The sequence below is a fragment of the Myxine glutinosa genome, chromosome 7 (assembly GCF_964187855.1).
Source record: "Myxine glutinosa chromosome 7, kmMyxGlut1.1, whole genome shotgun sequence".
Taxonomy (NCBI): Eukaryota; Metazoa; Chordata; class Myxini; order Myxiniformes; family Myxinidae; genus Myxine; species Myxine glutinosa.
The window spans coordinates 187,074,275-187,100,245 of record NC_136267.1 but is presented as its reverse complement, the minus strand read 5'-3'; the positions used below and the strand labels follow the sequence as shown (position 1 = coordinate 187,100,245).

Genomic DNA, 25,971 nt, shown 5'->3' with positions numbered 1-25,971 from the left:
CCTGAATTGGTGATGATTATGGGATTTTAACCTGGGGAATGTGTTAACTCACAATCAATGAGATAACAATAAACACGCCTGGCTACAAAGCCTGAATTGGTGATGTTTATGGGATTTTAACCTGGGGAATGTGTTAACTCACAAACAATGAGATAACAATAAACAAGCCTCGCTACAAAGCCTGAATTGGTGATGTTAATGGGATTTTAACCTGGGGAATGTTTTAACTCACAAACAATGAGGTAACAATAAACAAGCTTCGCTATAAAGCCTGAATTGGTGATGTTAATGGGATTTTAACCTGGTGAATGTTTTAACTCACAAACAATGAGGTAACAATAAACAAGCCTCGCTATAAAGCCTGAATTGGTGATGTTTATGGGATTTTGACCTGGGCAATGTGTTAACTCACAAACAATGAGATAACAATAAACAAGCCTGGCTACAAAGCCTGAATTGGTGATGTTTATGGGATTTTAACCTGGGCAATGTGTTAACTCACAAACAATGAGATAACAATAAACAAGCCTGGCTACAAAGCCTGATTTGGTGATGTTAATGGGATTTTAACCTGGGGAATGTGTTAACTCACAAACAATGAGATAACAATAAACAAGCCTCGCTATAAAGCCTGAATTGGTGATGTTTATGGGATTTTAACCTGGGAATGTGTTAACTCATAAACAATGAGGTAACAATAAACAAGCCTCGCTATGAAGCCTGAATTGGTGATGTTTATGGGATTTTAACCTGGGGAATGTGTTAACTCACAATCAATGAGATAACAATAAACAAGCCTGGCTACAAAGCCTGAATTGGTGATGTTTATGGGATTTTAACCTGGGCAATGTGTTAACTCACAAACAATGAGATAACAATAAACAAGCCTGGCTACAAAGCCTGAATTGATGATGTTTATGGGATTTTAACCTGGGGAATGTGTTAACTCACAATCAATGAGATAACAATAAACAAGCCTGGCTATAAAGCCTGAATTGATGATGTTTATGGGATTTTAACCTGGGGAATGTGTTAACTCACAATCAATGAGATAACAATAAACACGCCTGGCTATAAAGCCTGAATTGGTGATGTTTATGGGATTTTAACCTGGGCAATGTGTTAACTCACAAACAATGAGATAACAATAAACAAGCCTGGCTACAAAGCCTGAATTGGTGATGTTAATGGGATTTTAACCTGGGGAATGTTTTAACTCACAAACAATGAGGTAACAATAAACAAGCCTCGCTATAAAGCCTGAATTGGTGATGTTTATGGGATTTTTACCTGGGCAATGTGTTAACTCACAATCAATGAGATAACAATAAACAAGCCTCGCTATAAAGCCTGAATTGGTGATGTTTATGGGATTTTAACCTGGGGAATGTGTTAACTCACAAACAATGAGATAACAATAAACAAGCCTCGCTATAAAGCCTGAATTGATGATGTTTATGGGATTTTGACCTGGGCAATGTGTTAACTCACAAACAATGAGATAACAATAAACAAGCCTGGCTACAAAGCCTGAATTGGTGATGTTTATGGGATTTTAACCTGGGCAATGTGTTAACTCACAAACAATGAGATAACAATAAACAAGCCTGGCTACAAAGCCTGAATTGGTGATGTTAATGGGATTTTAACCTGGGGAATGTTTTAACTCACAAACAATGAGATAACAATAAACAAGCCTCGCTATAAAGCCTGAATTGGTGATGTTAATGGGATTTTAACCTGGGGAATGTTTTAACTCACAAACAATGAGGTAACAATAAACATGCCTGGCTACAAAGCCTGAATTGGTGATGTTAATGGGATTTTAACCTGGGGAATGTTTTAACTCACAAACAATGAGGTAACAATAAACAAGCCTCGCTATAAAGCCTGAATTGGTGATGTTTATGGGATTTTTACCTGGGCAATGTGTTAACTCACAATCAATGAGATAACAATAAACAAGCCTCGCTATAAAGCCTGAATTGGTGATGTTTATGGGATTTTAACCTGGGGAATGTGTTAACTCACAAACAATGAGATAACAATAAACAAGCCTGGCTACAAAGCCTGAATTGGTGATGTTTATGGGATTTTAACCTGGGGAATGTGTTAACTCACAAACAATGAGATAACAATAAACAAGCCTCGCTATAAAGCCTGAATTGATGATGTTTATGGGATTTTGACCTGGGCAATGTGTTAACTCACAAACAATGAGATAACAATAAACAAGCCTGGCTACAAAGCCTGAATTGGTGATGTTTATGGGATTTTAACCTGGGCAATGTGTTAACTCACAAACAATGAGATAACAATAAACAAGCCTGGCTACAAAGCCTGAATTGGTGATGTTAATGGGATTTTAACCTGGGGAATGTTTTAACTCACAAACAATGAGATAACAATAAACAAGCCTCGCTATAAAGCCTGAATTGGTGATGTTAATGGGATTTTAACCTGGGGAATGTTTTAACTCACAAACAATGAGGTAACAATAAACATGCCTGGCTATAAAGCCTGAATTGGTGATGTTTATGGGATTTTAACCTGTTGAATGTTTTAACTCACAAACAATGAGGTAACAATAAACAAGCCTCGCTATAAAGCCTGAATTGGTGATGTTTATGGGATTTTAACCTGGGCAATGTGTTAACTCACAAACAATGAGATAACAATAAACAAGCCTCGCTATAAAGCCTGAATTGGTGATGTTTATGGGATTTTAACCTGGGAATGTGTTAACTCATAAACAATGAGGTAACAATAAACAAGCCTCGCTATGAAGCCTGAATTGGTGATGTTTATGGGATTTTAACCCGGGGAATGTGTTAACTCACAATCAATGAGATAACAATAAACAAGCCTGGCTACAAAGCCTGAATTGGTGATGTTTATGGGATTTTAACCTGGGCAATGTGTTAACTCACAAACAATGAGATAACAATAAACAAGCCTGGCTACAAAGCCTGAATTGGTGATGTTTATGGGATTTTAACCTGGGCAATGTGTTAACTCACAATCAATGAGATAACAATAAACAAGCCTCGCTATAAAGCCTGAATTGGTGATGTTTATGGGATTTTAACCTGGGGAATGTGTTAACTCACCAACAATGAGATAACAATAAACAAGCCTGGCTACAAAGCCTGAATTGGTGATGTTTATGGGATTTTAACCTGGGGAATGTGTTAACTCACAAACAATGAGGTAACAATAAACACGCCTGGCTACAAAGCCTGAATTGGTGATGTTTATGGGATTTTAACCTGGGGAATGTGTTAACTCACCAACAATGAGATAACAATAAACAAGCCTGGCTACAAAGCCTGAATTGGTGATGTTTATGGGATTTTAACCTGGACAATGTGTTAACTCACAAACAATGAGATAACAATAAACAAGCCTCGCTATAAAGCCTGAATTGGTGATGTTTATGGGATTTTGACCTGGGGAATGTGTTAACTCACAAACAATGAGATAACAATAAACAAGCCTGGCTACAAAGCCTGAATTGGTGATGTTTATGGGATTTTGACCTGGGGAATGTGTAAACTCATAAACAATGAGGTAACAATAAACAAGCCTCACTATAAAGCCTGAATTGGTGATGTTTATGGGATTTTGACCTGGGGAATGTGTTAACTCACAAACAATGAGATAACAATAAACAAGCCTGGCTACAAAGCCTGAATTGGTGATGTTTATGGGATTTTGACCTGGGGAATGTGTAAACTCATAAACAATGAGATAACAATAAACAAGCCTCGCTATAAAGCCTGAATTGGTAATGTTTATGGGATTTTGACCTGGGGAATGTGTAAACTCATAAACAATGAGATAACAATAAACAAGCCTGGCTACAAAGCCTGAATTGGTGATGTTTATGGGATTTTAACCTGGGGAATGTGTAAACTCATAAACAATGAGGTAACAATAAACAAGCCTCACTATAAAGCCTGAATTGGTGATGTTTATGGGATTTTGACCTGGGGAATGTGTTAACTCACAATCAATGAGATAACAATAAACAAGCCTCGCTATTAAGCCTGAATTGGTGATGTTTATGGGATTTTAACCTGGGGAATGTGTAAACTCATAAACAATGAGATAACAATAATCAAGCCTCGCTATAAAGCCTGAATTGGTGATGTTTATGGGATTTTGACCTGGGGAATGTGTAAACTCATAAACAATGAGATAACAATAAACAAGCCTGGCTACAAAGCCTGAATTGGTGATGTTTATGGGATTTTAACCTGGGGAATGTGTAAACTCATAAACAATGAGGTAACAATAAACAAGCCTCACTATAAAGCCTGAATTGGTGATGTTTATGGGATTTTCACCTGGGGAATGTGTTAACTCACAATCAATGAGATAACAATAAACAAGCCTCACTATAAAGCCTGAATTGGTGATGTTTATGGGATTTTGACCTGGGGAATGTGTAAACTCATAAACAATGAGATAACAATAATCAAGCCTGGCTATAAAGCCTGAATTGGTGATGTTTATGGGATTTTGACCTGAGGAATGTGTAAACTCATAAACAATGAGGTAGCAATAAACAAGCCTCGCTATAAAGCCTGAATTGGTGATGTTTATGGGATTTTCACCTGGGGAATGTGTTAACTCACAATCAATGAGATAACAATAAACAAGCCTCGCTACAAAGCCTGAATTGATGATGTTTATGGGATTTTGACCTGAGGAATGTGTAAACTCATAAACAATGAGATAACAATAAACAAGCCTCGTTATAAAGCCTGAATTGGTGATGTTTATGGGATTTTGACCTGGGGAATGTGTAAACTCATAAACAATGAGATAGCAATAAACAAGCCTCGCTATAAAGCCTGAATTGATGATGTTTATGGGATTTTGACCTGAGGAATGTGTAAACTCATAAACAATGAGATAACAATAAACAAGCCTCGTTATAAAGCCTGAATTGGTGATGTTTATGGGATTTTGACCTGGGGAATGTGTAAACTCATAAACAATGAGATAGCAATAAACAAGCCTCGCTATAAAGCCTGAATTGGTGATGTTTATGGGATTTTGACCTGAGGAATGTTACCTCACAAACAAGGAGATGACAACAAACAAGCCTCGCTATAAAGCCTGAATTGGTGATGTTTATGGGATTTTAACCTGGGGAATGTGTTAACTCATAAACAATGAGATAACAATAAACAAGCCTCGTTATAAAGCCTGAATTGGTGATGTTTATGGGATTTTGACCTGAGGAATGTGTTAACTCATAAACAATGAGATAACAATAAACAAGCCTCGTTATAAAGCCTGAATTGGTGATGTTTATGGGATTTTGACCTGAGGAATGTTACCTCACAAACAATGAGATAACAATAAACACGCCTGGCTATAAAGCCTGAATTGGTGATGTTTATGGGATTTTAACCTGGGGAATGTGTTAACTCACAAACAATGAGATAACAATAAACAAGCCTCGTTATAAAGCCTGAATTAGTGATGTTTATAGGTTTTTGACCTGGGGAATGTGTTGACTCACAAACAATGAGATAACAATGAACAATCCTGGCTATAAAGATGGAATATGAATTTGGCTTGTCGTGTAAAATGGCATGTTGGATTCCTCTTAATTACCTCGTTTGTGAACCTTTTCGAATCATCAGTTAGGTTCAGCACATGTCGGTATCCAAAGGGTTTACTGCATTGCACATTTTTCTTCGGACATGGATGTTTCAGCTTCTGTTTGTTTGTGCTCACGAAAGGCAACACCGTCTTGTCAACAAATGCACCAAAACCTGCCAAGTGTGAATTAGAATGTCTCATTCATGTGACACACAAACACACACACACACACACACACACACACACACACACACACACACACACACACACACACACACACACACACACAGTGCTTCAAAAAATGTGAACACTTCTGAGAATTTTATTATTTCCTTTGCAGTTGACTGAAATGGCAACGACATTGACTTTGGAGCAAAGAAGAAAGGTTGCTGCATGGATGGACGTCTTTCAGTCACTCACGGTGGTTCGCAACAAATACAGAGAGCATTTCAACTCTTTGAAAAATTTCAACGCTCTTTATGTTGCAGGAGAACGCAGTTGCAGGAGAAGTACATGGAGAAGAGGAAGAAGTTGTTTCTTGGGTTTGTTGATCTGGAGAAAGCATTCGATAGGGTTCCACGTGAAGTAGTGACATGGGCATTGAGGAAGTTAGGAGTGGAGGAATGGTTGATCAGAGTCGTGATGGCAATGTACAAAAGAGCGTGCACAGCTGTAAGGACGAAAGACGGGAACAGTGGTGAGTTTGAGGTGAAGGTGGGAGTGCATCAGGGGTCGGTACTAAGTCCACTACTATTTGTAGCTGTGATGGAGGTGCTGGCTCAGAACGTAAAGGAGGGTTTACCGTGGGAGTTGTTGTATGCAGATGATCTGGTGTTGATTGCGGAAAGTATGGATGGACTGAAGGAAAAGATGAACAAGTGGAAGGAATGTATGGAGACAAAAGGTCTGAAGGTGAATATCGTAAAAACGAAGGTGATGGCAAGTGGTAAAGCATGTTGTGAGGTGGAAAGAACTGGGAAGTAGCCCTGTGCTGTGTGCAGGAAGGGTGTCGGAGTGAATTCCATTCAATGTACAATGAGCGCTGAGTGGGTTCATCAAAAATGTAGTGGTTTGAGAGGGTCAGTAACCAGTGTGGCAGCTACATTCAAGTGTAAGGTGTGCACAGAGGGAGCTGCAAATGGAGGAAATGTTGAGTTGGATCTTGGAGACGGCGTGAAGCTGGAAGGTGTGAAAACATTTTGTTACGAAGGAGACATGCTGAATGGAGAAGGTGGATCAGACTCGGCAACGGTTGCTCGAGTGAGATGTGCATGGAAGAAGTTTCGGAAACTGAGTGGCGTGCTGGTGAGGAGAGTGTCGCTGAAGCTGAAGGGAAAGGTGTGTGCTGCATGTGTGAGAAGTGTTATGATTTATGGGAGCGAGACATGGGTCATAAATGTAGAGCAGCAACAAAGGCTGTAAAGGGTGGAAATGCAAATGATTCGGTGGATGTGCAGAGTATCGTTGAGAGAGAGGAAGACAAATGATGAATTGCGAAAGATGATGGGAATAGAGCCTGGATAGATGCTGTGAAGAGGAACAGGTTGAGATGGTTTGGTCATGTGTTGAGGAAGGATGAAAGTGACTGGTTGAGAAGAGTGATGGAAATGAATGTAGAAGGAAGTAGAGGACGGGGAAGACCGAGAAAGACTTGGCTAAAGATGGTGGAAGAAGAAATGCGGGCAAGGGGGTTAACAAGGAGAGATGCAGAGAATAGGGCAAAATGGAGAAGATTGTCATGGGGACCGCAAGGCTAACCCCCGCTCTAGCAGGGAAAATGGCCTTAAAATGCATGTTGTTGTTGTTGTTGTCTTTCAACTGCGATCCACCCTCGAGATTGACCATTTGTCACATTTACAACAAGTTTGTCCAACCCGGCTCAGTTGCTGAAAATTACAAAGGGAGCAGCAGTCGACCACGAATAGGCCGATCCCCTGTAAACATAGCTGTTACACAAGATGCTTTCTTGCGTAGTCCAGGGAAATCAACCAGACGATTTCGCGTAGAATGTGGTCTTCCCCGGGCAACGGTGTGAAGAATCTTGAACAAGGACCAGGGAATGCAGCCATTTCATTTGCAGATTATGCAAGCCTTACGTCCTGCAGATAAAGCCGCTCGTGTTGCAGCTTGCAAAGTTTTCTTAGAGATGAATAATTTGGAACCTGACATTCACAGTCTCGTGGCATTCTGTGACGAGGCAACCTTTCACATAAGCAGATGCATGAACAAACACTACTGTGGCTTCTGGGGTACACAACTGTGTCTTCTGCGTGAGCATGAACGAGACAGTCCCAAGGTGAATGTCTGGTGTGCAGTCACTGGAACAGGAGTGGTAGGGCTGTATTTCTTTGAAGACACCACAATCAACGGTGGTGACTTCCTGCACATGATGGAGTATTATGCAGAGGGCAACCTGCCACTACAAATCCGGGTTACCGGATACTTTCAGTTGGATGGTGCTCCATGCTCCACCCCACTTTGCTTCGAACTCCACTCCACTCTGACTTTTTGAAGCTATTAACATACATTTGTTGTCATGTTACAGTGTATTACCCGTTCTTTCCCATTAAAAATGATAGTCCCATATAAGTTTTAACATTTTTTGAAGCACCCTGTATGTGTGTGTATATATATATATATATACAGACTTGGCATTTAATATGGAATTATTTTTTTTTGGGGGTGAACTTACTTTTCAAGATGACTTAGAACCAAAAGTTCATTGGAATTATGTTGAAATTATTCTAGATTTTGTTAATGTGACCTTTAAAAGAAACAAAAACCACATTTGACGTTTCGAAGCAAATAAATTGATCCTTGAAAGTGATGTAAACTGATATCGAACTCAATTCACGGACAGTACTGTGTTAAACTTCTGTACGCTTTCCAGAAGTATCTCTTTATTTTGCACATTAGCCAATTTTTTTTTCAACAAAAACAAAAGTTAAATTACGACTGGGATTACGGACAGTAAAATTACAGTTCAGTACTTCGTGTAACCCCCACGAGCATTCAGGAGAGCACGTACACGTCGAGGCATGCTGTTCACGAGATTTGCCAAGGTTTGGACAGGAATCGCTTGCCATGCAGTTACAATAGCCTGCTGCAATTCACGCACAGAGGCAGGCTGCTAGTCCAAGTTGTCGATTTGACGCATTAATTCTGCCCACAACTTCTCTATCGGATTCATATCCAGGGACATGGCAGGCCACTCCATATGCTCGACACCACGGTCAGCAAGAAAGTGTTGGATCATGCGAGCACGATGAGGCCGTGCATTGTCATCTTGGAAGACAAAGTTTCCTCGAAAGGCTGCACGAGCAAATGGAAGCAATGTTTCTTCCAGAATGACCCTGTACTTGAACTGGTTCAGGTTTCCATTCAGAACAACCAGGTCAGTTTTGTCCCCTGCATGAAAAGCAGCCCAAATGGTCACCCCACCACCTCCAGCTTGGACTCTTGGCACTATACAATCTTCGTTGTGGGCTTCATGCACTTGTCTGCGCACTCGGACGTGGCCATCTTGACAATAGACCAGAAATCTAGACTTGTCACTGAAGGTCACATGATTCCAGTGTCCTGGCTGCCATTGACGGTGCTCTCTGGCCCACTGCAATCGGCGCTGGCTGTGTTGTCTGGTCAGGCGTGGCTTTCTCAGGGGATGCCTGACACGATAGCCTGCTTGAACCAGTCGTTGGTTGACTAGCCTTCTGGATACAGGCACATTTGTCAGTTGCTGCCACTCAGCCCTAAGCCGATTAGCTGACTTGGTACGGCCATTGCAGACTAACCGGTGCAGCTGGCGATCATCTCTCCTTGTGGTTCTGCGTGGACGTCCTGGCCTCGGTATTGGAGTAGGGACACCCCTCTGAACATTTCGTTTCAGGATCTTTGATACCTGACCTTGAGTGATGCCATACTGCCAAGCAATAGCACACTGTTTCATGCCAGAATTTCGTAAAGCCACCACTCCATGACAAACAGCATTGTCAAGCTGACAGACCATCTCCAGAGGAAGCGGCAATAACTTTTGTAGACGTGCAGCAGTTGTTTTCCACTAATACGGAACGCAACAACCCTTATATACCCGATTGTGAAGCCAATCGTCAAATGTACGTGTCCTTACATTTTGTCATGCCACCTGTGATATAATCCTGTTATTGACTTCTTGCTGCGAAAGACAATCAGTGACATGGTTCTTTCAACAAAGACATCACTGAAGGGTAAAAGAAACTCACCAGATTGATATACTGAGTTCAGAAAGTAAACCCAAGTCAAGAAAAAAAAAAATTCCACATTAAATGCCAAGTCTGTATATACACACACACACACACACACAAACATATTTATATATATATATTTACCCTCGGACCACCTATTCATGGGGGATTCGTTCCTGGAAAATACGCGAATAGCGAAACCAGCGAATAGTGGAGCATTGTTTCAATGGTAAAAAGGGGGGGACGGGGGACGGATAGGTTCCCGGGTCATGAAAATCCGCGAATAGAGAGGACCAAACCACGAATAGAGAGGCAAAATGCACGAATGGCGAGGCAAATCCCGCGAATGTCGATAATCCACGAAGGTTTTATAAATACCCTATGTGAAGCTAACGACTCGTGAAAATTGCTGCAAATGGGGAAAAAACCCGCTAATTTGCAGGACACTTTTCCGCGAATAGAGAAACAGGTCGCATTTTATCACCCGTGAATATGCGGAACCCGCAAATAGCGGAACCGCGAATAGCGGGGTCTGACTGTATGTATATTTATACACACATACACACCCGACTGTTAGACGAGACAAACACAGCCAATGCGCGTGGGGGAAGTGCCATAACTTTCTGGGGTAATATGGGTACTAGTGTCGTCCCCACAATGGTACCAACTTTCTCACCGAACTCAACGGGACATTTCTTATGGAGGAATTTCTTCCTCCTCGTGGATGCCAACCTTTGGGGATTTTCCGTGCGTTAATCTTTATCCTATAAATGCTGAATGTCAAAAGCGAGGGAACAACATGTTTGTTACACCACCGCACTAACCATTACACCACCGCACTAACCATTACACCACCGCACTAACCATTACACACCGCATTATCCATAACACACCACACTAACCGTTAATCCACTGCAGTAACAATTACACACCGTGCTACCATTCCACACTGCTGAAACCACTACCCACCCCTCTGACCATTACACCACCAAGTGTGTGCAAAGGAGCGTCTCAGGTTGTACATGTTCCTAAAAAGTCCTCGCGTGTTCACCGTCCCTAAATCCAGTGGTGTGGTTGTCCATCTGCATTTATTCATCCCCTTATTCCACATATTGTTTATTCATTCAGCCCCATATTCTACAGATTGTTTATTCATTCATCCCCATACTCTACATATTATTACTTGAAAAATTGAAGATTTTTCAAGTATATTGGTGGTTGCGTTTGTTATTCTGTCTGTTTGCTTGTCTGTCTGTCTGTCTGTCTGTGATTGTCACCGGCCTACAGGTCACAATTCCAAACCGATCGTCATGAAGCTTCACCAAGTTGTAGAGGTCGTCACAAATGAGAAGCCGATTGATTTCGAGGTCAAAGGTCACCTGGAGGTCAAATATCTAAAATCGCCATTTTTAATCCGATTGACATGAAAATTCAACAGCATTTGTATATTGAGTCACTAAATTGGAAAAACAACTTTTTGTGGTCTAAAGGTGAAAGGTCAACTCAAGGTCAAACTTCCTTGAGTTGACCATCTCAATGTCAAGCTGGGTACGACTGGGTACGGTGGGTACAGAGAGAGACGGGTTTGGGACACAAGATTTTGAAGCAAACACAGAGTTGAGGCATTCAGCTTATTCACGTGCGGAGTCAGCTGTGTAGCCGTATGAGGTAAGGGTGGGATGGAGAGGGAACAAACATCAGAAACAGATTTAACCAGACGCCACCAGGATTTGGAAGAGGGAAACAGGTTTGAGAGTTCACTCTTGAGAGTAGAGAGATATTGTTTCCTGGCTCTCCTGAGGGTGGACACACACTTGTTTCGGGCTTTGTGAAACGAAATGAGATTTCCTTCCGTTGGATTTGCTTTCCAGGAGGCAAAGGCAAGTTGTTTCAGGGCAACTGCCTCACCACAAGATTCCGTGTACCATGGACGGGAGGAAGGGTATGACAACTGATGACGAGTTTGATAAATCTGTGCATGAGAGAGAGCAGTTTACTTTGGAAGAATTCCCAGGATGAGTTGATGTCAGAGGCAGTAGAGATGGGAGACCAGTCCAGATGATTGATGGCTGCTTGAAGACCGTGCCAGTTGGCCTGAGTGAAATTCCAGACTCGTCGACGCTGAGGAAGCTCTCTGATAATGGCCAGAGAGATATCCACTTTAACAAGCATATGGTCATATGAACGATTGGAGCAGAAGAAGAGCAGCAGACATTTGCAGGGAAGTTTGTTATGCATTATTATAATACATTATATACCAAAATATCACTAAATAATAATATTACATTGCATTATAAATTACTGTATTTCTCCCAAAATATTACAAAATTAGAATATTATATTACATTATACTAGGTTATATTTGTACCAAAATATTACGAAATGATAATATTATATTATATTGTACATTATTATATTTCTACCAAAATATTACTAAATCATCAGATTATATTGCATTATAGATTATTATGTTTCTCCCAAAATATTACTAAATTATTATATTATATTGTCAAGTCCGTAGCCGATGAAGATCAGCCTTGGACAGATAGCTGAACAGTTAACTCCGAGGTGTATTTCGAAACTTGGCAGGATTGTCTTTTCGCGTGCGCGGGAAAGGCCCCAAGGCCTTAGCTGATCGGACGGGACGGCCGCCACAGGGCTTATTACTCGAACCCACAGACAAGTACACAAACACGACACAAAGTAAAATGCAACAAATAATGAATTTAATGAAATAATTACGAGATGATAAAAATAGCAAAATTAATGTTGAGGTTAAAAAAAACCTATCATTCCTAATTTGAGACGTGTCCACTCAGCCACACGAAACAGACAAGGGAATGATCAAAGAAAATAAAAATAAAATCCTCCCTTTTGATTTGGCACTCAGCTCTAGTCTCGATGAGTACTTTGGTGGGATTGGTCGCTGAGAGGACCGCATGTAGAAGCGCCCGAACAATGGCGCCAGTCAATGGTGCCAGCACACCAAGCCGTGCAACAGACAGCCAACGTTCCCCCACTCGATCCCATCCCAGCTAGCACAACCCGGCCCTTAACTCCCTCGAAAAGCACCGAGTCAAAGCAACGCCCCTGGCTCCAACGCTTCCAGGTTTTCTGGGCTCCGAACAGTTCGCCTCAAATGCACAACAGAAAACGCGACTGCCGGCCACAAAGCCAGCACCATTGAGCCAAACAGGCGACCGCCAGAACGAGAGAGAGAAAAGCTGTGATTGCTCGCCTCAAAGCCCAGGACGAGAGAGAGAGAGAGAGATCAAAATGTGACCGCTCGCCACAAAGCCCAGGACGAGAGAGGGAGATGAAAATGTGACCGCTCACCACAAGGCCCAGGACGAGAGAGAGAGAGATGAAAATGCGACCACTCGCCATGAAGCCCAGGACGAGAGAGAGACAGAGAGAGAGAGAGAGAGAGAGAGAGAGAGAGAGAGAGAGAGAGAGATGAAAATGTGTACGCTCGCCATAAAGTCCAGGACGAGAGACAGATATGCAAACGTGACCACTCGCCACAAAGCCCAGGGCGAGAGAGAGAGAGATGAAAATGCGACTGCTCACCACAAGGCCCAGGACGAGAGAGAGAGATGAAAATGCGACCACTCGCCATGAAGCCCAGGACGAGAGAGAGAGAGAGATGAAAATGTGGCCGCTCACCACAAAGCCCAGGACGAGAGATGAAAATGAGACCGCTCGCCACAAAGCCCAGGACGAGAGAGAGATGAAAATGCGACCGCTCGCCACAAAGCCCAGGACGAGAGAGAGATGAAAATGTGACCACTCGCCACGAAGCCCAGGACGGGAGAGAGAGAGAGAGATGAAAATGTGACTGCTCGCCACAAAGCCCAGGATGAGAGAGAGATGAAAATGCGACCGCTCGCCACAAAGCCCAAGACGAGAGAGAGATGAAAATGTGACCACTCGCCACGAAGCCCAGGACGGGAGAGAGAGAGAGAGATGAAAATGTGACCACTCGCCACAAAGCCCAGGATGAGAGAGAGATGAAAATGAGACCGCTCGCCACAAAGCCCAGGACGAGAGAGAGATGAAAATGCGACCGCTCGCCACAAAGCCCAGGACGAGAGAGAGATGAAAATGTGACCACTCGTCACGAAGCCCAGGACGAGAGAGAGAAAGAGAGAGAGAGATGAAAATGTGACTGCTCACCACAAAGCCCAGGATGAGAGAGAGATGAAAATGCGACCGCTCGCCACAAAGCCCAGGATAAGAGAGAGAGAGATGAAAATGTGACCGCTCGCCACAAAGCCCAGGATGAGAGAGAGATATGAAAATGCGACCGCTCCCCACAAAGCACAGGGCGAGAGAGAGAGATGAAAATGCGACCGCTCGCCACAAAGCCCAGGATGAGACAGAGATGAAAATGCGACTGCTCGCCACAAAGCCCAGGACGAGAGAGAGAGATGAAAATGCGACCGCTCGCCACGAAGCCCCTGGACGAGAGAGAGATATGAAAATGCGACCGCTCCCAACAAAGCCCAGGGCGAGAGAGATAGATGAAAATGCGACCGCTCGCCACAAAGCCCAGGACAAGAGAGATAGATGAAAATGCCACCGCTTGCCACAAAGCCCAGGACGAGAGAGAGAGATGAAAATGCGACCGCTCTCCACGAAGCCCAGGACGAGAGAGAGAGATGAAAATGCCACCGCTTGCCACAAAGCCCAGGACGAGAGAGAGAGATGAAAATGCGACCGCTCGGCACGAAGCCCAGGATGAGAAAGAGAGGGAGGGAGGAGGCACTCACCCTCCTTTGTCCCTCGCTGACGTCACACGTGACTAACCCCCGCACCCCATCACATCAGTCCATCTCCCCGACCAATCATCCCCTTCAGGGCGGAGCCTCACGGCCTTCTTGACGCCCATCGATAATGTTTGGTGGGCGGGGTTTACTTGCCGATTGGCAAATGTTCGGGTCTTTGTCGGCATGACGGTGTTGCGAGTGACTGGAGCTTTTTATTGCCGTTGTTGTAATTGTTGTTGTAATAGCAGCCATTTTTGATGAAATAAAACATAAAGGACAATCACAGGGGCAATTACACACTGGGGTTATCCTTAAGCCCTACCTAATTAGCATAGCTTCACCCCTCATATGGAGACATATATACGATCTTATTCTCTACAGATTCCCTCCTTATGTACATCGAAGTTCTTCTTCTTCTTCACGGCACAAGCTAAACTATACATTCCTATCTCCATTTTGGCAATTCGTCACCTACCCACACAAACATAACAATATTACATTATTATAATACAATATACTACCAAAATATGACTAAATTATAATATTATAATACATTATGCATTATTATATTTCTACCAAAAATATTACTAATGTATAATATTATATGACATTATACATTATTATAATTCTACCAAAATATGACTAAATTATAATATTATTTTACATTATACATCATTGTGTTTCTACCAAAATATTAGTAAACTCAGAAAAATTCCTCTGGATAGAGCGAGTTCACAACAAAAAATAACCAAAAGATTTGGCAATCAAACAAGATGTTTATGTTGTTGTTTTGAAATAGCGTCATTTTAAAAAGGAATGATGTGACCAATATCATAATTCCAGGTTTGATGTTTGTTTCATAATTCCTTACACATTCTCACTCGTTCCATACTTCCACGCCATTTCCTTCCACATTCTCACCAATTTCATACTTCCATGCTGTTTCCTCACACATTCTCACCAATTTCACACTTCCATGCTGTTTCCTCACACATTCTCACCAATTTCATACTTCCATGCTGTTTCCTCACACATTCTCACCAATTTTACACTTCCACACCATTTCCTTACACGTTCTCACCAATTTCACACTTCCACGCCATTTCCTTCCACGTTCTCACCAATTTCACACTTCCATGCTGTTTCCTCACACATTCTCACCAATTTCACACTTCCATGCTGTTTCCTTACACATTGACATCAATTTCACCCTTCCAGGCCCTTTCCTTACACATTCTCATCAATTTCGTACTTCTGTAGGATGTCTCCTTTCACATTCTCACACTCACTCACATGTTAAACACCTATCACCTCAAAGTCTTACCAATCTTCACAGACTTGGTAACCTTTTGCATAGCTTCAAGAAGCTGTGTGCCGAGCTTCTTCACATTTTCAAGATCATCATTCATGGAGTATGAGAGGTCCATCAAGTAGTACAAGTCGATGGGATAGCCTTCTGCACGCTGAAAGTCGATGTCGAATTTCATTTCCTTTCCTGGAGAAGGCAGGATAACAAAGCAGATGGATGCTGTATAGTGTATAATATTAAGACAACATATTTGTACTTGCATTCAATTAAGAAGCACATCGATGCAGATTTGGGAACATTTTATGCCAATCAACGAACATAACCATCGGCCATCAAACATCGATCTACAAGTACACACAAGGATACATAAGGACGTTTGGTACAAGAGGAGGCCATTCGGCCCATCATGGCTGCACTGCACCATTACCAACCCCAGTATCATCATCACCCATCCACACACAAGATACCTACTATGCACACAAGCCAATATCCCCGATACCCCGATATCTCCATACATCCAGGTACATATCTCAACCCCATTTAAACTTATCCACCCCTCCGCTGCCACTACCTTTCCATGGAGACCATTCCGTGCATTAACCACTCTCCGCCTAAAGGACCCCGACTTTAAATCTGTCCAAACTCTCATCTTCTTTACCCTCAAAGGTATGTCCCCTGGTCCTAATATTGTCCCCTCTGCTGAAAAATTCCACTTCACCTTTCTTGTCCACACCTTCTTTATCGAACATCACAATCAGATCTCCTCGCAACCGCCTCCTTTCCAATGAGTAATGATGTATAAAGTCCTGTCTCCTTCAAACATTCCTGATAACTTAGTCTAGCTAGTCCTGGAATCAATGTAGGAGATAAATATATTTCCTGATTACATTGACTGTTTACTGTTTACTCTCGGCTGTTCCACAGCACCACTTGGTTGTCTGCGACATAAGGGTGAAAGGTGCGAGGAGAGCTCGGCGGGTGAAGTACCAACCGAGAATGAAGGTGTGGAGGTTGAAAGAGGTGACAGCAAGGGAGGCATTAAAAGAGAGGCTGAATATGGTAGAGGATGATGTGGTTGAGCTTGAAAGTGGTTGGATGTCAATGAAAGATAGTCTGTTGGGAGCCGTTGGTGAGGTATGTGGATGGACAAAAGGACCACCGAGGCACTTGGAAATATGGTGGTGGGATGATGAAGTTGGAAAGAGGATTGACGAGGAGAGGAAGAAGTTCAAGGAGTGGCAGAAGGCGAAGGGTACGGGGGCAGAAACAGCAGAGCATGAAAGTTATAAGGCAGCCAGGAAGGCTGCAAAGAAAGAGGTGGCAAAGGCGCAGGAGGCATGTAGGAAAATGTTTGGAGAATGCTTGGATTCAGAAGAGGGTCAGAGAGCGGTATTCAGGATTGCAAAGCAGATAGCGAAAGAGAGGTGTGATGTGATGGGGGTGAGTTGCTTGAAGGATGAAGTGGGACAAATCGTTGTCGACCCAGATGGAATTAAAGGAAGATGGAAAAGATATAAGGAAATGCTGTTGAATACAGAGAATGAATGGGATGGCAACATAGAGAGTAACCCAGTTTTAGGACCGGCAGAGACGATAACCGAGAAGGAAGTTGAGGAAGCGAAAAAAGCAATGAAGAGTAGAAAAGCGGGAGGGCCGACGGGAGTTGTGGGAGATATGTTGAAGGCAGCAGGAAGTTGGGGTGTGAAGAGAATGACAGAGATCTGTAATCTGGTGGTGAAAGAAGGCCGCATTCCAGTGGCTTGGGAACTGAGTACCCTCGTCCCTCTATACAAGGGGAAAGGTGACCCTCTGGAGTGTGGCTCGTACCGAGCGATAAAGTTATTGGAGCATGGAATGAAGGTATTGGAAAGGGTGTTGGAGAGGAGGATGAGGAAGAAGGTGAAGATCGACGAAATGCTGTTTAGATTTATGCCAGGAAGAGGAACGACAGACGTGCTCTTTATTGTGAGGCAGTTGCAGGAGAAGTACATGGAGAAGAGGAAGAAGTTGTTTCTTGGGTTTGTTGATCTGGAGAAAGCATTCGATAGGGTTCCACGCGAAGTATTGACATGGGCATTGAGGAAGTTAGGAGTGGAGGAATGGTTGATCCGAGTAGTGATGGCAATGTACAAAAGAGTGCGCACAGATGTAAGGACGAAGGACGGGAACAGTGGTGAGTTTGAGGTGAAGGTGGGAGTGCATCAGGGGTCGGTACTAAGTCCACTACTATTTGTAGCTGTGATGGAGGTGCTGGCTCAGAACGTAAAGGAGGGTTTACCGTGGGAGTTGGTGTATGCAGATGATCTGGTGTTGATTGCGGAAAGTATGGATGGACTGAAGGAAAAGATGAACAAGTGGAAGGAATGTATGGAGACAAAAGGTCTGAAGGTGAATATCGGAAAGACGAAGGTGATGGCAAGTGGTAAAGCATGTGGTGAGGTGGAAAGAACTGTGAAGTGGCCATGTGCTGTGTGCAGGAAGGTTGTCAGAGTGAACTCCATTCAATGTACAATGTGTGCTGAGTGGGTTCATCAAAAATGTAGTGGTCTGAGAGGGTCATTAACCAGTGTGGCAGCTACATTCAAATGGAAGGTGTGCATAGAGGAAGCTGCAGATGGAGGAAATGTTGAGTTGGATCTTGGAGACGGCGTGAAGCTGGAAGGTGTGAAAACATTTTGTTACCTAGGAGACATGCTGAATGGAGAAGGTGGATCAGACTCGGCAACGGTTGCTCGAGTGAGATGTGCATGGAAGAAGTTTCGGGAACTGAGTGGCGTGCTGATGAGGAGGGGAGTGTCGTTGAAGCTGAAGGGAAAGGTGTATGCTGCATGTGTGAGAAGTGTTATGATTTATGGGAGCGAGACATGGGTAATGAACGTAGAGCAGCAACGAAGGCTGGAAATGGTGGAAATGCAAATGGTTCGGTGGATGTGCGGAGTATCGTTGAGAGAGAGGAAGACCAATGATGAATTGCAAAAGATGATGGGAATAGAGCCTGTGATTGATGCTGTGAAGAGGAACAGGTTGAGATGGTTTGGTCATGTGTTGAGGAAGGATGAAAGTGACTGGTTGAGAAGAGTGATGGAAATGAATGTAGAAGGAAGTAGAGGACGGGGAAGACCGAGAAAGACTTGGCTAAAGATGGTGTAAGAAGAAATGCGGGCAAAGGGGTTAACAAGGAGAGATGCAGAAAATAGGGCAAAATGGAGAAGATTGTCATGGGGACCGCAAGGCTAACCGCCGCTCTAGCAGGGAAAATGGCCTTAAAATGCATGTTGTTGTTGTTGTTGTATTGACAGTGGCCCACAAGTATACATGTTTAGAAGGTAAAGATAACATAAACACTGTTGTTGATGTAAATACAAAAAATGTGGTTTGTCTGATGACTGCGATCCATAAATAGGTAAACTAACATTCAAGTCATTTCATAAATTTGGCAAGAAATGTTCAAATCTAACAATGCTTTTCACAATGCATAAAGATTCCACAAGACTGGACAAAAACAAAGCGAAGGAAGAGATTCACAAAGTGTACAACAAACGGGTTAAAGCTAAGCTTGGTCTGATCGGTAAATCGTCCAAAAATATCCGTTCAAATGGGGACAATACGTGATCCTAAACCGCATTATATATAACTTTTCATCCAAAGTCAAATTCTCATATTTTACACCTATATACAGTCATGTGAAAAAGTAAGTACACCCCATGTAAAGTTTTGACTTTTTCAACATATTTCAACATACAGCTATTTGACCTTCATTTCAACAATATTGATAGATAAAGGTGATATAATATAACAAATATCATGAAACATTTACATTATGTAGTCCATTGTATAATTTAAATAAACATAAATGCAAATTTCGCATGTGGAAAAAGTAAGTACACCCCTACATTTATCACTACTTCAAATACCTAAAATTAGAATCAGGTGCACCAGCTCAGGTGCAAATGATTAGAACATCGTTAGAGAGGATCTTGGAGGAACCTGTCTTATTTAAACCTCAGACATTTAGTTTGGTTTGCTCTTTGTTGTTGAAGTGTGCGGCGTCACCATGCCGAGATCAAAATAGCTCTCTGAGGCCTTCAGAAAGAAGGTTGTAGATGCCTACGAGTCTGGGAAGGGATTTAAAAAGATCTCCAAACAATTTGAAATCAATCATTCGACTGTCCGGAAGATCATCTACAAGTGGAGAAGATTCCAAACAATTGCCAACTTGTTCAGGCCAGGCTGCCCCAGCAAGTTCAGCCTGAGAGCAGACCGCAAGATGCTGAAAGAAGTCTCTAAGAACCTCAGAATGTCATCACGGGACCTACAGGTTGCTCTTGCCACTGTTGATGTCAAAGTGCACGAGTCTACCATAAGAAAGAGGCTGCACAAATTTGATCTACATGGGAGGTGTGCCAGGAGGAAACCTTTGCTGTCCAGAAAGAACATCAGGGCAAGACTAAATTTTGCCAATGAACACCGAGGCAAAGATCAGCACTTCTGGAACAATGTGCTCTGGACAGATGAGTCAAAGGTAGAGCTATTTGGCCGCAGTACCAGAAGATATGTTTGGCGAAAACCAAAGACAGCATTTGACCACAAGAACCTGACACCAATTGTAAAGCATGGTGGTGGAAATATTATGGTTTGGGGCAGCTTTGCTGCATCAGGGCCTGGGCAGCTCACCATCATAGAATCCACGATGAATTCTTAATTGGACCAGAGGGTGCTTGAGGATAATGTGAGGCCATCTGTCGGAAAGTTGAAGCTCAACCGAAGGTGGACCTAGCAACGTGACAATGACCCTAAGCATACCAGTAAATCCACCAAGGAATGGCTGAAAAGAAAGAAATGGAGGGTTCTGGAATGGCCAAGTCAAAGCCCGGATCTAAATCCCATCGAGATGTTGTGGGGGGATTTGAAACGAGCTGTGCATGCAAGAAACCCCTCAAACATCACACAGCTGAAAGAATTCTGCATGGAGGAGTGGGCAAAAATTTCTCCCAGTCGATGTCAGAGACTGGTACACAGTTATAAGAAACGCCTACTTGAGGTTGTTTCTGCCAAAGGGGGCAATACCACCTATTAGAGCCAAGGGTGTACTTACTTTTTCCACATGCGAAATTTGCATTTATGTTTATTTAAATTATACAATGGACTACAAAATGTAAATGTTTCATGATACTTGTTATATTATATCACCTTTATCTATCAATATTGTTGAAATGAAGATCAAATAGCTGTATGTTGAAATATGTTGAAAAAGTCAAAACTTTACATGGGATGTCATTCGTTTTTCACGTGACTATATATATATATATATATATGTATATATATATATATATATATATATATATATATATATATATATATATATATATATATATATATATATATATATATATATATATATATATATATATATATATATATGTCTACTGGCAAAGTCATCAGTCAGCTCTTTCCAATACCGACTGGTCTTCAAGACGTCCTTCAAAAAAAACAGATATCGACCACTCTGAAAATGTCTGCCCAAAATTGTTCCGCAAAATGGCTCCACAAAATGACTGCCGAAAATGGCGCCGCAAAATGGCTCCACAAAATGGCTGCCGAAAATGGCTCTGCAAAATGGCTCCACAAAATGGCTCCACAAAATGACTGCCCAAAATGGCTCAACAAAATGGGTCCCCAAAATGGCTGCACAAATGTCTCCCCAAAATGGCTGCACAAATGGCTCCACAAAATGGCTCCCCAAAATGGCTGCCCAAAATGGCTGCGCAAATGGCTTCCCAAAATGGCTCCACAAAATGGCTGCACAAAAATGGCTCCCCAAAATCGCTGCACATAAATGGCTCCCCAAAATGGCTCCACACAAATGGCTCCACAAAATGGCTCCCCAAAATGGCTGCACAAAATGGGTCCCCAAAATGGCTTCCCAAAATGGCTCCACAAAATGGCTGCACTAAAATGGCTCCCCAAATTTGCTCCTCAAAATTGTTCCTCAAAATTGCTTCCCAAAATGGCTCCCCAAAATGACTCCCCAAAATTTCTCCCCAAAATGGCTCCCATAAATGACTCCCCAAAATGGCTCCCCAAAATGACCCCAAAATGTCTCCCCAAAATGACCCCAAAATGGCTCCCCAAAATGACTCCTCAAAATGCCTCCCCAAAATGACTCCCCAAAGCGACTCCCCAAAATGACTCCCCAAAATGACTCCGCAAAATGACCCCAAAATGACTCCCCAAAATTTCTCCCCAAAATGGCTCCCCAAAATGGCTGCACACAATGGCTCCCCAAATTTGCTCCCAAGAATTGCTCCTCAAAATTGTTCCTCAAAATTGCTTCCCAAAATGGCTCCCCAAAATGACCCCAAAATGACTCCCCAAAATGACTCCCCAAAATGGCTCCCCAAAATGACTCCCCAAAATGACCCCAAAATTACTCCCTAAAATGGCTCCCCAAAATGACTCCCCAAAATGACCCCAAAATGACTCCCCAAAATGGCTCCCCAAAATGACTCCCCAAAATGACTCCCCAAAATGACTCCCCAAAATGTCTCCCCAAAATTTCTCCCCAAGGCGGCTGATCACTCTCTCCTGACCGTTGAAAACATCCCATTTACACCTGCGGATTCTGTCAAGCTTTCTGACTGTCTCTCTTCCTCATCAGGTCAATCACCAAAGGTTTTGTGAGCTCAATTTCATGTCTTTTGATACCATCTGGTACATAGCCCTCTTAAGCTATGTTTACATATAATATACCTACCAAAAAGTGGCATGATGCCCATGACGTCAGTCTCCCACACACCTCAGTATATATATATACAGGACGCACTGATAACGCACCTGGCCGAAGCTTTAACCTCACGATCTGAGGTCTAAGCTGCACAACACTCTTGCTCACTTCCCCACCAGTGAGCGGGTCATCCTTCTCCACAGTAATCAGACCACGAGGAGAAACGATGTCCAGGTCAGTGCACCCACGCTCCATCAACACTTTCCTTGTCCCACAGCGTACTGCCTCTCCTTCTCCATGCTTTTCAAAATTCTGACGTTTGGTGACATAAGGTATCAAATTAATCAGCGATATGCCTGAATCATTGAAAACGAGCAGAAGCCTGTGGTAAAAAAAATACCACGGTTTAAAAAAATTAACAAAAAAGGGAGCCATTAACTTATTCGCTGTAACAATTAAAAAATGTGAGATTGTATATTTCATAACAGCAAAGAAAACTAGACATCTGCCATGACGAAGTGATCGCCAAGGCTAAGCTGATGAGAGCTGACCCTTGTCGATCGTCCACAACTTACCCTGGGCCCGCGATCCAATGATGGCCATATTTTCTCTGGACCTGCATATGACCTTGATCTTCAACATTTAAGGAAAGATTGTAAATTAAGAAAATGTGTCCCATCTACAATATATCGATCAAACTCAACATCATGAAATTCAGACGAAAATATTCACGTTTTTATCAAAGGTCACAATCCGAAAAGGTAGGTCAAGGACACAAATCCAACATCAGGTACACAACTTCAGTGCAGGTACACTATTATGATGCACGAACATCTTGGAAGACCAAGTCGTCTTAGAAATTCCACATTGGCAAAATTGATCCTTGACAAAAAATGTGTTTTTTGAGTTAGCCATTTGACCTTGAGTGCACTTTTTTTTTTCAGACTGACATTTGACCTTGACTTTTAACTCACAGCGGTATGATGCAAATATGAAGCGTAAATGCGCCTTGCTCTAGCCTCTAGGCTACCGTAAATGCTCTAGGCTATCGTAAATACTCTAGGCTATCGTAAATACTCAAGGCTACCGTAAATGCTCGAGGCTATCATAAATACTCTTAGCTACCATAAATGCTCTATGCTACCGAGAATGCTCAAGGCTACCAAGAATGCTCTCGGCTACCGTAAATACCCGAGGCTACCATAAATAGCCTAGGCTACCGTAAATTCCATAAATACCCTAGGCATAACCACAAATGATCGAGGCTACTGTAAATGCTCCAGGCTACCGTAAATACTCCAAGCTACCGAGAATGCTCTACGCTACCATAAATGCTCTATGCTACCAAGAATGCTCCCAGCAACCGTAAATACTCTAGGCTACCATAAATACCCTCGGCTACCATAAATGCTCTATGCTACCAAGAATGCTCTCAGCAACCGTAAATGATCTGGGCTACCAATAATGCTCGAAGCTACCGTAAATGCTCTATGCTACTGTAACTACTTTAGGCTACCGAGAATGCTCTAGGCTACCGTAAATGCTCTAGGTTACCGAGAATGCTCTGGGCTAACGAGAATGCTCTAGGCTACCGTAAATGCTCTAGGTTACCGAGAATGCTCTGGGCTACCAAGATTGCTCTAGGCTAACGAGAATGCTCTAAGCTACCGAGAATGCCCTAGGCTACCGTGAATACTCGAGGCTACCGTAAATACTCGAGGCTACCGTAAATATTCTAGGCTGCCGAGAATGCTTTAGGCTACCGTAAATGATTTAGGCAACTGAGAATGCTCTGGGCTACCTTAAATGATCTAAGCTATCGAGAATGCTCTAGGATACCGTAAATACTCTACACTACCATAAATATTCTAGGCTACCATAAATATTCTAGGCTTCCGAGAATGCTTTAGGCTACTGAGAATGCTCTGGGCTACCTTAAATGATCTTGGCTACCGAGAATGCTCTAGGCTACCGTAAATGCTCTAGGCTACCATAAATATTCTAGGCTTCCGAGAATGCTTTAGGCTACTGAGAATGCTCTGGGCTACCTTAAATGATCTTGGCTACCGAGAATGCTCTAGGCTACCGTAAATGCTCTAGGCTACCGTAAATATTCTAGGCTACCATAAATATTCTAGGCTGCCGAGAATGCTTTAGGCTACCGTAAATGATTTAGGCTACTGAGAATGCTCTGGGCTACCTTAAATGATCTAAGCTATCGAGAATGCTCTAGGATACCGTAAATACTCTACACTACCATAAATATTCTAGGCTACCATAAATATTCTAGGCTTCCGAGAATGCTTTAGGCTACTGAGAATGCTCTGGGCTACCTTAAATGATCTTGGCTACCGAGAATGCTCTAGGCTACCGTAAATGCTCTAGGCTACCATAAATATTCTAGGCTTCCGAGAATGCTTTAGGCTACTGAGAATGCTCTGGGCTACCTTAAATGATCTTGGCTACCGAGAATGCTCTAGGCTACCGTAAATGCTCTAGGCTACCATAAATATTCTAGGCTTCCGAGAATGCTTTAGGCTACTGAGAATGCTCTGGGCTACCTTAAATGATCTTGGCTACCGAGAATGCTCTAGGCTACCGTAAATGCTCTAGGCTACCGTAAATATTCTAGGCTACCATAAATATTCTAGGCTTCCGAGAATGCTTTAGGCTACTGAGAATGCTCTGGGCTACCTTAAATGATCTTGGCTACCGAGAATGCTCTAGGCTACCGTAAATGCTCTAGGCTACCGTAAATATTCAAGGCTACCATAAATATTCTAGGCTTCCGAGAATGCTTTAGGCTACTGAGAATGCTCTGGGCTACCTTAAATGATCTTGGCTACCGAGAATGCTCTAGGCTACCGTAAATATTCTAGGCTACCATAAATATTCTAGGCTGCCGAGAATGCTTTAGGCTACTGAGAATGCTCTGGGCTACCTTAAATGATCTAGGCTACCGAGAATGCTCTAGGATACCGTAAATTCTCTAGGCTACCAAGAATGCTCTCGGGCCTAGGCTACCGTAAATGCTTTAGGCTACCAAGAATGCTCTAGGCTGCCGTAAATGCTTTAGGCTACCAAGAATGCTCTAGGCTGCCGTAAATGCTCTCGGGTCCTGTAAATAGTCGAGGCTACCGAGAATGCTCTGGGCTACTTTAAATGCTCTAGGGCCGAGGCTAACGAGAAAATGAAATTTGTGTTTGAACGGACATAACTTAGTCAAGTTATGGTGGAAAATGTTTAAATGTCTTTATTGAGGTCATGACCTGAAGCATTTGGTTAATGTCAAAAAATTGCCAACCCCACCTACTTTCTATTCACATTATT

At 42.7% G+C, this 25,971-nt stretch overlaps 1 protein-coding gene across 1 annotated transcript in view; it reads right to left on the bottom strand.

Moving 5' to 3' along the window:
- LOC137431900 (integrin beta-1-A) overlaps positions 1-25,971 on the bottom strand; it is a 240,023-nt gene that overhangs the window by 173,850 nt on the left and 40,202 nt on the right. The window contains exons 5-7 of the mRNA XM_068123734.2: positions 22,752-22,953; positions 15,933-16,103; positions 5,632-5,792 (exon numbers count right to left, since the gene is read on the bottom strand). Of these exons, the coding sequence (XP_067979835.1) occupies positions 5,632-5,792; positions 15,933-16,103; positions 22,752-22,953 (534 nt within the window). The remainder of the gene's footprint in view (positions 1-5,631; positions 5,793-15,932; positions 16,104-22,751; positions 22,954-25,971) is intronic.